This window comes from Rhinolophus ferrumequinum, chromosome 12 (assembly GCF_004115265.2).
Source record: "Rhinolophus ferrumequinum isolate MPI-CBG mRhiFer1 chromosome 12, mRhiFer1_v1.p, whole genome shotgun sequence".
Lineage (NCBI taxonomy): Eukaryota > Metazoa > Chordata > Mammalia > Chiroptera > Rhinolophidae > Rhinolophus > Rhinolophus ferrumequinum.
The window spans coordinates 20,304,265-20,315,886 of NC_046295.1; the positions used below are offsets into that span (position 1 = coordinate 20,304,265).

The following is an 11,622-nucleotide window of genomic DNA, read 5'->3' on the forward strand; positions in this document are numbered from 1 at the left end:
GGATTTCGGGGCGCTAGATTTTAATTTACATGTTTTTTCTGGTTTTATTCAGTTAATATAGAGTGCTATTTTCATGTTGTACACTTTGTTTTCTGTATTTTAGAATGTATCTATACCTGGTTCACTAATTTGTATCTGATAATGAGGTTTTTTTCAGGATGCTGGTAATATAAAATAAGCCCTAATGTGTCTTTTGGAGCAAAAATTAATATAAGACCCGGTCTTATTTTCAGGGAAATACGGTAAGGCTTATTTTATATTACGAGTATCCTGAAAAACCATGCTAGGGCTTATTTTTCTGGGTAGGTCTTATTTTCGGGAAAACACGGTATATTGTCAGAATTCATCCTATTTATTAATAGGAATGTTACTGTGCAAATGGATTATAATTGAGAATGTTTTAAAACTAGTCATTTTAGCAGATAGAGAGTTCTCCAGCTCAAAGATGTTGCTGACAGTAGTTTAGGTCACTATGTAGTTAGAACTTCCTCTAAATCTTCCCTAGTATCACACTATTCTTACCTTTTCTCTCCTTTATAATGGGGACATCTTTTAAGATAAGGGAAAAACAGTTTTGTGTTTGATTTCACATTATAGGACAGTACCTAGACGGTCTGTAGGAAATGTCTGGGAGCTACATTCTTGGGTTTATTTTTGTGCCATCTGTTATGGGAACGGCAGCTGACTGTGAAGTGCTTTTTGTTATTGTCAGGGCTTCTGTTGCATTCTACCAATGGGCTTAATTTTTGCTTTACTTTTTCTTTTCTGTTTTAGGTTGCAAGGACAGTTTTATCTGATTCACCACAGCCCTCTATGGGAGAAGAAATAAAATTAGAGGAACTAATTGACTCTCTAGTTGCAAATCCATTCTTAACAAGGAGCCAAATTCCCCGAACTCCAGAAAACTTGAGTAAGTTAATAGTGCTTTCTATCACCTGTTTCCTTGCTTAGGTATTACTATTAGAACCATGGTCTGACAAAGCTCTTTAAAACTCTTTTATATCATGAAGTTTAGTGGCAATGGCTCTTTGTTTGTTTGATGTAAGGGACTTTTATTAACGGATTAAATGCGAGCACTCTTACATGGAAGTCCTCTTCAGCAGCATTATTTTGCCCTGATACTGTACACTTTTGTTTCTGTTGTTTTACTAAGCTTTTTCTTGGAAAATATTTTAGTTGATCACTTTTAAAAAACCCTTTACCTCCACATGTGATCTGTGATCAACATTTATAGAGTATAGAGGCTGTATTCTCTCAGTCAGCAACCAGCAGCACCAGCCCCAAACTGGGCTGAGATCCATTCTACCTCTCCTAAGCTAGTCAGAATGCCCAGTGCTTTTTCCTTATAATGTATAATTTGTGTAGGCACAGTTCTGATATTGTCCTTATGCCAGCACACTATCCTGGTGTAGTGATTAAATACAGTTTCCATTTTGCTGCTAGAAATGACATATTTAAAGTTAGATTGATTCGATTCCCTTTGAACTTAGCCACAGCCTGATAGTGGTCAGTAAACTCCAACCCACCTGGCCTGCCCTGTGTGTTTTTATAAATAAAGTTATATTGAACACAACCTTGCTCATTTGCCAGCATATTTATGGTGGCTTTCATGCTAACAGTGGCAGAGCTGAGTAGTTGTGACAGGCTGGATGGCCTGCAAAGCCTAAAATATTACAACCTGCCCTTTACAGAAAAAGTAAGCTGAACCCTGGTGTAAAAGTATTTTTTTAAAAAATGGAATTTGTATATGGTGTGTGGAAGTATATGTACGTTTCAAAACAGCTTTTGTTATTTGTGATCAGCTGGAGATGGAGTTCTTTGATGTTGTTGGACTTTGGTGGGTTGTGGAGCCTTGCCATCCAGCCAGCATATCTCTGGAACATATACTCAGTCAGGAGCTTTATCTTGAGTACTAGAAAGGAAATGTTTAATTGTATGCTGTGTTTGGGAATATTAGTAAATTGTGTTTTCTGCCCCTTTCATTTAATTTAGTAAGTGATATTAGGAGCTCCTGGAGAAGAGCTGTTGAAATGGAAGATAACAGAAGTACAGAAGCAATTCAGATGGATACTGAACATAGAGAAGTGTTGCCAGAATCTTTACCTGCGTTGCATAATCAAAAAGAATTTAGCATGGCCAGTTTTTTCTCAACAACCTCTGAATCTGATTGTAGCCATTCTCATTTGCCTGAAGAGAAAGTTGTTTCAGATTACCTCAAGTGGGTGCCTCAGAAACATGTGGTGACCAGTCACATAGATGAACCAACAACACAAAATTGGTTAGATTTGTTAAATAAGAAAATAATCTGCAAGCAAGATTCGGAGTATACAGCTTTACATAACAAGCTTTTAGAAACTAGCCAAATAGAGACATTCTCCCCTGCTGTAAGCAATAGGAGAGATGTGATAGGTAGCAGTGAAGGTGAGTGTATTAAAATACCGGACTACTTGCAAACTTCTCACCAAGAACCTTCCATGCATAAAAGTATGTTATGGAACTCTTTTCATATGGCAAGTGGAATTAATTCCAGCAGTTTTAAGGATATTGATTTTGGCATATTACATGAAACTCTTCCGGAAGAAGTTGGTCACTTAAGTCTTAATAGCTCCAGTAGTACAGAGTCCAATTTTAAACTGGAACCAAATACTCCTGCGCACACTGGCATTTTTACAGAAGATGTGGGAGAAAGACAGACTACTCCAAAATCAGACCTCAGGTTACAGGCTATTTGCAGTAGATATGAGGCTCTAAAAAAATCTCTGTCCAAGAAAAGGGAAGAAACTTACCTCTCTAATTCTGAAACACCTGAAGGACACAAACCAGAATTGAGTCCTACTCTACAAAACATGCAAACCGATGATATGTTTAACTTTTTGGACACTCATGACTTGCACATTGACTGTACAAAACCATCTTTACGCATGTCCCTTGGTGAAAGAAAACGGTCTCTTTCACCACTAATTAAGTTTTCTCCAGTAGAACAAAGATTGAGGACCCCAATACCATGTAGTCTTGGAGAACTTCTACCTAATTTAAAAGGTAAGATTAAATAGGCCTGTGCATGTTGACCTGCTAAAGTTTTCTCTCAACTTCTCATAAAAATAGTACTCAGTGAATGCTACATGATCTCTTTTAATATGACAACATAGGCTACTTGTTCTTTCAACTAGGGTGAGAAGAGTGAACCCATCACTTTGACGGGTACTTTTCAGAATCTCTAATGTGTATGTTGTTTATAGTTGGTATGGGACAGGGTTGGAAAACAAAACCAAAAACTCGAAACTTCTTGCTTTTGTAATACAAACTACTGAAAATAAATTTTATCATTCTTCTTGGCTAGTGGAATGTGGTTCTAAAAACATTGAGAATCACTATGTTAAATACCATTTTTGTAATAAGGTAATATCTGTGATGTGCTTTGAAAAATTTGGTGGGAGGTGGGGTGACAAGTTAGGTCAATGTATGTTTCCTAGGGTTGCCGTAATAAAGTACCACAAACTGGGTGGCTTAAAACAACAAATTTATTGTCTCTGGAGACAATAAGTTCTGGAGGCTAGAATCCAACATCAGGATTTTGGCAGAACCATGTTTTCTCTGACTCCACCGGAAGATCCTTCTTGCCTCTTCTAACTTCTGGTAGCCCCAGGTGTTCTTTGGCTTATGGCAGCATAACTGTTCTCTGCCTTCGTCTTCGCATGGCATTCTCCCGTTGAGTATCTGTGCACCTTTTTCTTTTATATAAGGACCCAGTCATGTAGATTAAGTGCCCAATGTACTGCAGAATGACCTCACCTTTACTGATTATATCTGCAGTGACCCCATTTCCAGTAAGGCTACATCCTGAGATCCTGGGGTTAAAACTTCAACATGTCTTTTTTGGGGTACACAGTTCAAACCCATTAACAGTTAATATTAAATAACTATTGAATTATAGATGCTAGATGATACATCATTAGGTTAAATGATAATTCTCTTCACTTTTGTATGTTTGAAAATTTTCATTGTAAAGAGTTAAACTGTTCTTAAAGCATGTTAGAACAGATACAGATTTGGTGATATTCATTATATGTCACTGATTTGCCCATGATAATTAAACACTGGTATATTGAAAAGTATTCAAGGGGGTGGCCGGTTAGCTTAGTTGGCTAGAGCGTGGTGCTGATAACACCAAGATTGTTGGTTGGATCCCCACATGGGTCACTGTGAGCTGTGTCCTCCTTAAAAAAAAAAAAAGGTATTCTAAGAGGGATTATTGATATTCTCTGGAGAATACCTCAGTGAGAATAATGGTAATTTTATCACAAGTATTTGTATGTGAACTTTCTACTTAAAGAAGACTGAAGTTTGTATTATTTGGAATCTGTCCTATTTGTTGTTTTTTGGTAATGTTTGCTTATCCTTTTCTCCTTTTAAAAATCAATTTTGCAGAAGAAGAAATCTTGAATAAGAGCTTTGATGCAAAAGAATCTCCGACTTGAAAAGATGGAGCAGTAGCCCAGTTAATTTGACTATGATGCACTTCATTTGAAGCAAGCTGATTCAAAAACTGATTTGTAATTTAAATACACATTGGAAGTGTAACATTTTCAAGGTCTGAAAAGTCTTAAACAATGCCTTTTAGCTTCCTCTAATGTTTTTAGTTAAGAAGTGCATGTTTGGATTTTCTGTTTGTATGAATATGGTGTTAAAAAGTGGAGTATTTGGAAAGCAACATGAGTTAATATGTAGCCGTTTTGATTTCTTGAATAATCTTGTAAGCATTAAAGGGCAAAGTAGTAGTTTAATTTATTATGTTTTAATTTTAGTTAATTAACAGAAGGATGAGTAGTTTTTGATGTACTTTTATGAAGTGGTTAACATAATAGCCATTGAATACACTGATCTTTCATTTTAGGGAAACATACAACTTTTATTGTTTCTTAATGGAACATTCTGGTACTAACCAAAAAAAGTGAGAAAACTAGTGCCTTGAGATGTGTAGTCAAAATGACAAAGTTTGGGAAAGCTCTGAACAGGCTGAATGATTCAAGTAGGTTGCTCCTGAAAAGTGATATTTGATGGAATAAAGTGCATGTGATAAGTGAAGACGGGAAGAAAGGATTTAGGAAAAGGAAAAAGAAGATGACTAGACACTTTTAAGGAACACTATTGAACTATAAAATCCATTTAGTGGGTTGTATAGCAGAATTATATTTAGTCTAATTTAGACTTTGAGAACTTAATTTAACCCTAGTTTTATATTTTAACAGAAAAAATGTAAATTAATAAATTTATGTCTGTGTTTATTGTTGTTTTCTTGGGGGGGCACTATTTTAGAGGAAAGGAGCTAATTTTGATTATATTACTTTCCTCAGAAACTATCAGCTTCCCACGGCCTACAGAATAGCCTCAAAATAACTTGAGAAAACTGAATTTTGGGTTAAGGGACTTGTTCAGTGTTACACAGCTAAGTCAGTGGTGCAACTAGGGTTTGATCCTATTTTCCTTCCTTAATAAACCACAAGACCCCCTAGAACAGGGGTGTCCAAACTGCGGCCCGCGGGCCATTGTTAATTGGCCCGCAGCAAATTCCAAAAATATATTTAGTTTACTTAAATAAACCAGGTGAGGCAATAGGTACTTCACCTCGAGTGAGTGGCCCGGCTGTTTGGGTATTTTACCGCATATGGCCCAAAACATTGAAAAAAGTTTGGACACCCCTACCCTAGAAATAACTAAAAGGCCAGGACAACAGACTATGGCTGCAGGAGTGGGCCTCCTGTTCATCTTCTAGACTCTGTGGGAGTCAGATGTGAGGCCTCTTGCACAGTATTCTGTCTCACTCAGTCATGGCCGCTGGCCAAGAAACGGGCTTGTCGCTAGCATCCAAATGAGTACATGCCATGGCCCTCTGTGAACCAGGAGAAATGAGCATACACTGGAAGGGTGATAGCACCTACAGTACCCCTCTGTCTAGACCCAACTCTTAACCATCAAAACCTTGTTCATTTGCCAAGAAAGTGGCAAGGAGAAAAGGGGTGAGTTCTGTATGTGGATAGCCTTCATAGTTCATCTTTCTTCATTACTTTTTCTTAAGTTGTTTGTTCAGTCCCGGTTTGAAGGCCAGTCTTTTTGTGAGAAAACACATCAGAAAAAACACATACTTACAATAGAAAAGAAAGGGGAAAAGCCTTTCCTAAGGTGCTATATTCCTTTGTTAACAAAAAAGGGACTCCGCAGGTTAACTGGGAAACTATTCTCTAGTCTGCCTTAAGAAAACTCAGTATCTACGAATCCAAAATGAACATTTTTAGGGAGGAGGTAGGGCTGTCATTAGCATCTACAGAGTGTCAGGGCCATTCCTAGCCACTTTATATAGTTTCATTTAAGTCTTAAGTGTAAGATAGTGATTATTATACCTATTTTACAAATGATACTGAATGAAGCTAGGAAACCTAAATGACTTGTCTAAGTTGGACTCAAGGAATCATCTGGGATACGTCTTAATATAGATGCCATAGGTCTAAAATGGGGATTAGGGATCTGCATTTTAAATATGCTTCCCTGGTAATTATGAGACAATATAAAGCTTAAGAACCACTGCTAGGGGATATTCACATTTAGCCCTAGGTACGGTACCTTAAAGAAGCTGGTACACTAGTGCTGATAAACTATAGAGGTCATCATCTGATAAGGAAGCTCAAGTTCACCAGTAAGTGTGGGAGGCCGTTAATTACTGAGAAACCAAATATCAAAATCTCTGGACACTGCATTTACAAAAATCACATCCTTCTTAAGTGAGTTACACCTGTGATAGGCTGAAAGTTAGGCAGTTTCATGTCCTTATGTCCTTTGCCTGCCAGTAGTATAAACAAAAATATCTCACTTTCTCCTCAACCATTTTATGACCTGTCTTTAGTCTTCCCTATCCAGTATTGCCTGCATACCTGCCTTATGACTTTAAGTGTCTGTCACTTTTTTTAAATTTTAAAAAAATTCCATTAATTCCATTGTCAATTCCAGAACAGAGTTCAAATATAAAGGCGTATGAGGCCCCCTTCATAGATTTCCTCTATTCCCCCTTCCACTACGATCTCCCACTTTCTATTGAAATGCATTGGTGAGCATGGGTCTTTAGAAATCTTAATTCACAATTTTGAAGCTGGAATACTTTAAGTTGGTCTCCCAGCTTATCACAGTTATACCTGTCCCTTAAGGCTGAGGCTCAGAACAAATCTCACTTCAACTTTTAAGTCTTAATTTACCCTTTCCATGTCCATGGGCCTATCCGTACTCGGAAATCCATGGTTTATCTTTTATTCATTTAGTATTTTTCATTTATTGCTTTTATCGTATTTTTTCATGGTTGTAAATGCTCTCGTTACACCAATTACACACACACACACCTATGTAGATGTGTCGGGTGTGTGTCTGCACATAATCCAAGCAAATAAATATTGAAGTATTGGAATTGTTTTCTTTGCCTCTAATGTGATGGAATTAAAGTAATGGTAGAGGGTTACTTTAATACTGTAAATGTACCTTTTTTCTCATTACATTCATAGATTACACAGAATGTACCTTGTTTTATTCACTATTTGTAAAATAAAGTTATGTAAACGGCTTCTATGTCAATTAGAAACTTCAGATAATGCCAAAATGTCCTAGTTATTTTTAGTGTTTAAAGAGGACAAGCATGTAATGTTACTTAACATGAAAAATGTTATCAAATGGAATAAAGAATATTTGAGGTTAAAGAAAAACATATGCAGGTAATTTAACTGAAAACAAAAATACAAGTATTTTGAAACCATTCTTTACCATGATTTCCTTAACCATGATCTCTGAAGTCAAACTTGAAAGAAGAAACGAATTTTTGAGATCTTATAAAAGGAAACCCTATTTTTTCTGAGTATACTAAAATTAAAGGAAATATGTTTAAGGACATTTTCCTCAATGTAAGGCAAGTATTTGCTAAAGTAAAATTCTCTTTTCACATTAATTGCAGATACATAGTTACTCTTTCACCTCATGCACTGTGAATGTCAAGTCTACATCCTAAATTTAAAATATCTGAGTCCTCTGTGGGACTATTTGTAAATATGTTCTACCTACTCCAGTATTGAATAAACATTCAATATACCACCTGGCTCTGGAATTTCCTATATATCAAAAAGAACCATGTCTTGCAAATCATAAAATGATCACAGAAAGTTGTATCAGTAACTTGATCAACAAATTTGTGCGCTTCAGTGATTCAGGTGTTTTGTTACTGCCATTTTAATCACTAGATTTATTAAACGTATTTTAGAAAGTACATCGATACTTCAGAGTTTTTTCATCTGGAGTTTTTATACTAATTGCCAAAGGCCCTAATCAGACGAGTTTAGTAACTTACATCTGGTTAGCTTGTTCTTCATGGGTAGGGATGCTGTCATCCACAACTGCTATTTTAAAGGGTTTAAAAAATATTAACTATAAAGCCTTGGAAATTCTAAAGTTCTATCACATATTTAATGTCTGTTTACAAAGCTGATGTCTCATTTGTAAAAAGAGATAAGAGGAGTTGATCAGGTTACTTGGCTCTAAAACATTGCATTTAAAATAATCTTTTAAGGCAGCTGGAAAGGAACATTTTAGGTCTTCCTGATTTTACTATACCACTGTTCCAATCCAAATTAGGAATCTTAGAATCCTTCCCCCAAAGTAGGTAGTCCAAGAATCTGATTCAATATTATCCAATTTCTAGATAAATACAGACAGGAAAGTGATCTTGTGCAGAGTGAGTGAAACACTGAAGGAAGTCATTTAACTTCCTGGGCTTCAGTTTAGCTCCATCTGTAAAATTACGGGAATTATATCAAGTAATAATGTACACCTAAAAAAACTAGGATTTTATGGTTAAGTTTTCTGTCAGTGGAGTAGGTAGTGGGTTGTGGGGGTGGGCAGAGAAGGGGGCGACACCTGTAATATTGCCTAGGTTCAGCTGCATGATCTTAATTTGGTCATACCAGTTTTCTCATCTATTAAAAGTAATATACCTCATAAATTAGGATTAAATAAGAAAACGCACATCAAGTATTTAAGAATACCTGGCATTTAAGAAGGGCTCAAATATTTAGGCTCCATGTCCAGTAATTTTGGAGGAGGGGGAAAGAATGGCTCAATAGGTAGTAGTGACAGCTGGTAACACTACTACGTGCCACTTACAACTGTTTCCATGCTTTAATTCAATCCTTTTACTAGTCCTATTTGGTAGTGCTATTCTTATCCATGTTTTACAAATGAGTAAACTACCTTTCCCAGTTCACAGGGCTAGTAAGTGAAGAGACTAGAATACTAACTCTGAGCTCAGGTGGTGTACTTCAAAACCCATACTCTTAACCACTCTGCACAGCTGCTATGAAACACTGCTAAGACAATGGGGCCTAAGATCACAAAATCAAATTTACCAGTTAAGCAATACTTGTGCGCAGTCAGGATCTTTAGATTTACATATTAACCACCTTCAAATTATTTCAAATGAGACCATACTGTAAATTGCTAACAGTAAATGTTTATTCATGATTGAAGCCAAGAAGACTTTATAAATGCATTTTAATACCTTGCTGATAAAATAGTAACATTCCATCTTTGCAATCTTGTAAGGAGTACAGGAAGATATTAAAGGCTTTGATGTGTATATCTATTATAACCAGGTAATCAGAACACACACACACCACCTACTTTAGTGTTACACCATACCAACTTTTCAGAAAGGCCATCTCGAAGCTCTACTGGATAGCTGAGTAAATAGCGTCCACGGTTTAAAGGCTGGGGAATAGGGAAGAAAGAGATGGAAGTAATAAGCAGCACACATTTCAAAGCCCACTTTTAAGCACACGACATAATGTATGAATACTAAAAAAACAAAACAAAAAACCGAAAAAAGAGGCAATTCAGCCTTTTCAGAAAGCATTTGGCAATATTCAACGCATGAGGAGGCTGTGCTTGGGCCCATCCACTCTCTCCAGCTTCTCAAAGTGTTTCCTGGCATTGCGAATGTTGATCAGAGTAGCTGCAGACGGGATCGACGGATCGGACATAACAACCATCACGTACGTGTTTGATGTGAAGATGTCGATGAAAGCAGCGAAGTTAGAATTCCTAACTTCCATGCTCTGGAAAGAAGCGGCCAATTTACTGCAGCTCAGCTTGAATTGCTTAATGATGTTGCTGATCTTCTCAAATCGGTGGACGTCACGCTGCTCTTTGCACTGGTAATGAGAAATGACCAAGAAGGTAGCTCTCTCGAACAGCAGAACTTCATCAGCCTCAATAATTTGGGCAAAATTCCTTAGGTTCATCTCCAGCTGCTGAACATTGGGAATCAGCTGATAGACAATACTGGACCAGGCTTTGTAGAGCGTTTCATCCCAGATCGATGTTCGAAAACAAGCGCACTCCAGGGGGCGAGACAAACGCCTCAGATCTTCCTCTCGCTCTTTAAAAATCAGGTCACGCTGATCCTCCTGAACCAGATCCATTTTGTGCACCAGGCAGAAGATTTTGGCATCAGGAGAGTTCTGGAGGATGGCCTCCAGACACGACTGGTAATAATGCATGTCCTTTTCCAGTTCGCGGCTCTCCACGTCAAACACATAAATCAACACCTCGACGTTACGGAAGATGTTGTCTCGCTGGCTAGTGAAGTAATTTTCCATGAAGGTGTCCTGACCGCCACAGTCCCACAGGTTCAGCACCAGGTTGCCCAGAAATCGGACGTGGGAGTGCTCCACATCAATGGTGGCACCCAGGCGCCGAGTGTCACGAGCAATATAATTTGCAAAGATAATCGACCTCATGCTGGTCTTTCCCGACCCGCTCTTCCCCATCAACAGCACCTTTTTCTTCATGGCTGTATTTGGCATCACCCGCCGGAGCCGCTGCGGACTGGGCCTCAGGGCGCGGCCTAACTGCAGCGCGGAGGGAGGGAGGGGCCGGGCGAGGCGGCGGCTCCGCAGGCTGGGCGCGCAGCTGTGCCGTCGGGGAAGCCGAAGGTGCGAGATCGGGGCTTGAAGGCCGCGACTGCGTGACCTCTTCTTCAGAGGAGAGCGCCCTGGGGTAGACGACTGCAACAGCTCGGGAGCACCGCTCGCTTTCCGGAGAATAAGTCGCTGCGCCCTCGCTGCCACCCACTTCCGGCGGCGATCTCGCGAGAACTTCCGCGCTCGGCCGTCACTGCCTACCGAGCTTTAATAAACAGCTCTTTTAATGAAACTGAGCAGGGGCCTCCCGAACGAGAAAATGGAAGGGGAATCCAGGATTCTGTTGCTCTGTTCTCCTATTTCAACTGGGTTTACAGTTGCAAGGTGTACGAATGTCGTGTGGTCCGTTGGGAGAATGCTGCCATCTCGCGGCCAACTCCCGCACCACATCACAACTGACTTTATAGCGGGGAGTGCTTGGGTGGTTTTCGGCCAAGGCAGGAGACAGGTGAAGGGCAGGAAGGCCAACTTCTCAGCGAAATTGGGCCTCACCAAATTTCCTAGTTTACTGATATGAGGGCAGAGCAAATGAAAACTGTACACATGAGGAAAGTGAGATTTTGAGAACTTGAGTGACAGTTCAGTGCTACACAGCTAGATGGTAAATCCCTACTGG

The 11,622-nt window shown here is 38.8% G+C and overlaps 2 protein-coding genes across 2 annotated transcripts in view; one reads left to right on the forward strand and one right to left on the reverse strand.

Annotated features, from left to right (window-relative positions):
• Positions 1-9,383, forward strand: part of HAUS6 (HAUS augmin like complex subunit 6) — a 41,458-nt gene extending 32,075 nt beyond the window's left edge. The window contains exons 15-17 of the mRNA XM_033122713.1: positions 775-910; positions 1,993-3,039; positions 4,429-9,383. Of these exons, the coding sequence (XP_032978604.1) occupies positions 775-910; positions 1,993-3,039; positions 4,429-4,478 (1,233 nt within the window). The 3' untranslated portion in view covers positions 4,479-9,383. The remainder of the gene's footprint in view (positions 1-774; positions 911-1,992; positions 3,040-4,428) is intronic.
• A 140-nt stretch (positions 9,384-9,523) lies between these two features.
• Positions 9,524-11,296, reverse strand: RRAGA (Ras related GTP binding A). The gene has a single exon (XM_033122714.1). The coding sequence runs from the start codon at positions 10,887-10,889 to the stop codon at positions 9,948-9,950; it is 942 nt and encodes a 313-aa protein (XP_032978605.1). The 5' UTR covers positions 10,890-11,296; the 3' UTR covers positions 9,524-9,947.
• Positions 11,297-11,622: the final 326 nt, after the last annotated feature.

Bases quoted from the DNA above. Each gene is read 5' to 3' on its own strand.
- RRAGA (XM_033122714.1), bottom strand. From the start codon at position 10,889: ATGCCAAATACAGCCATGAAGAAAAAGGTGCTGTTGATGGGGAAGAGC.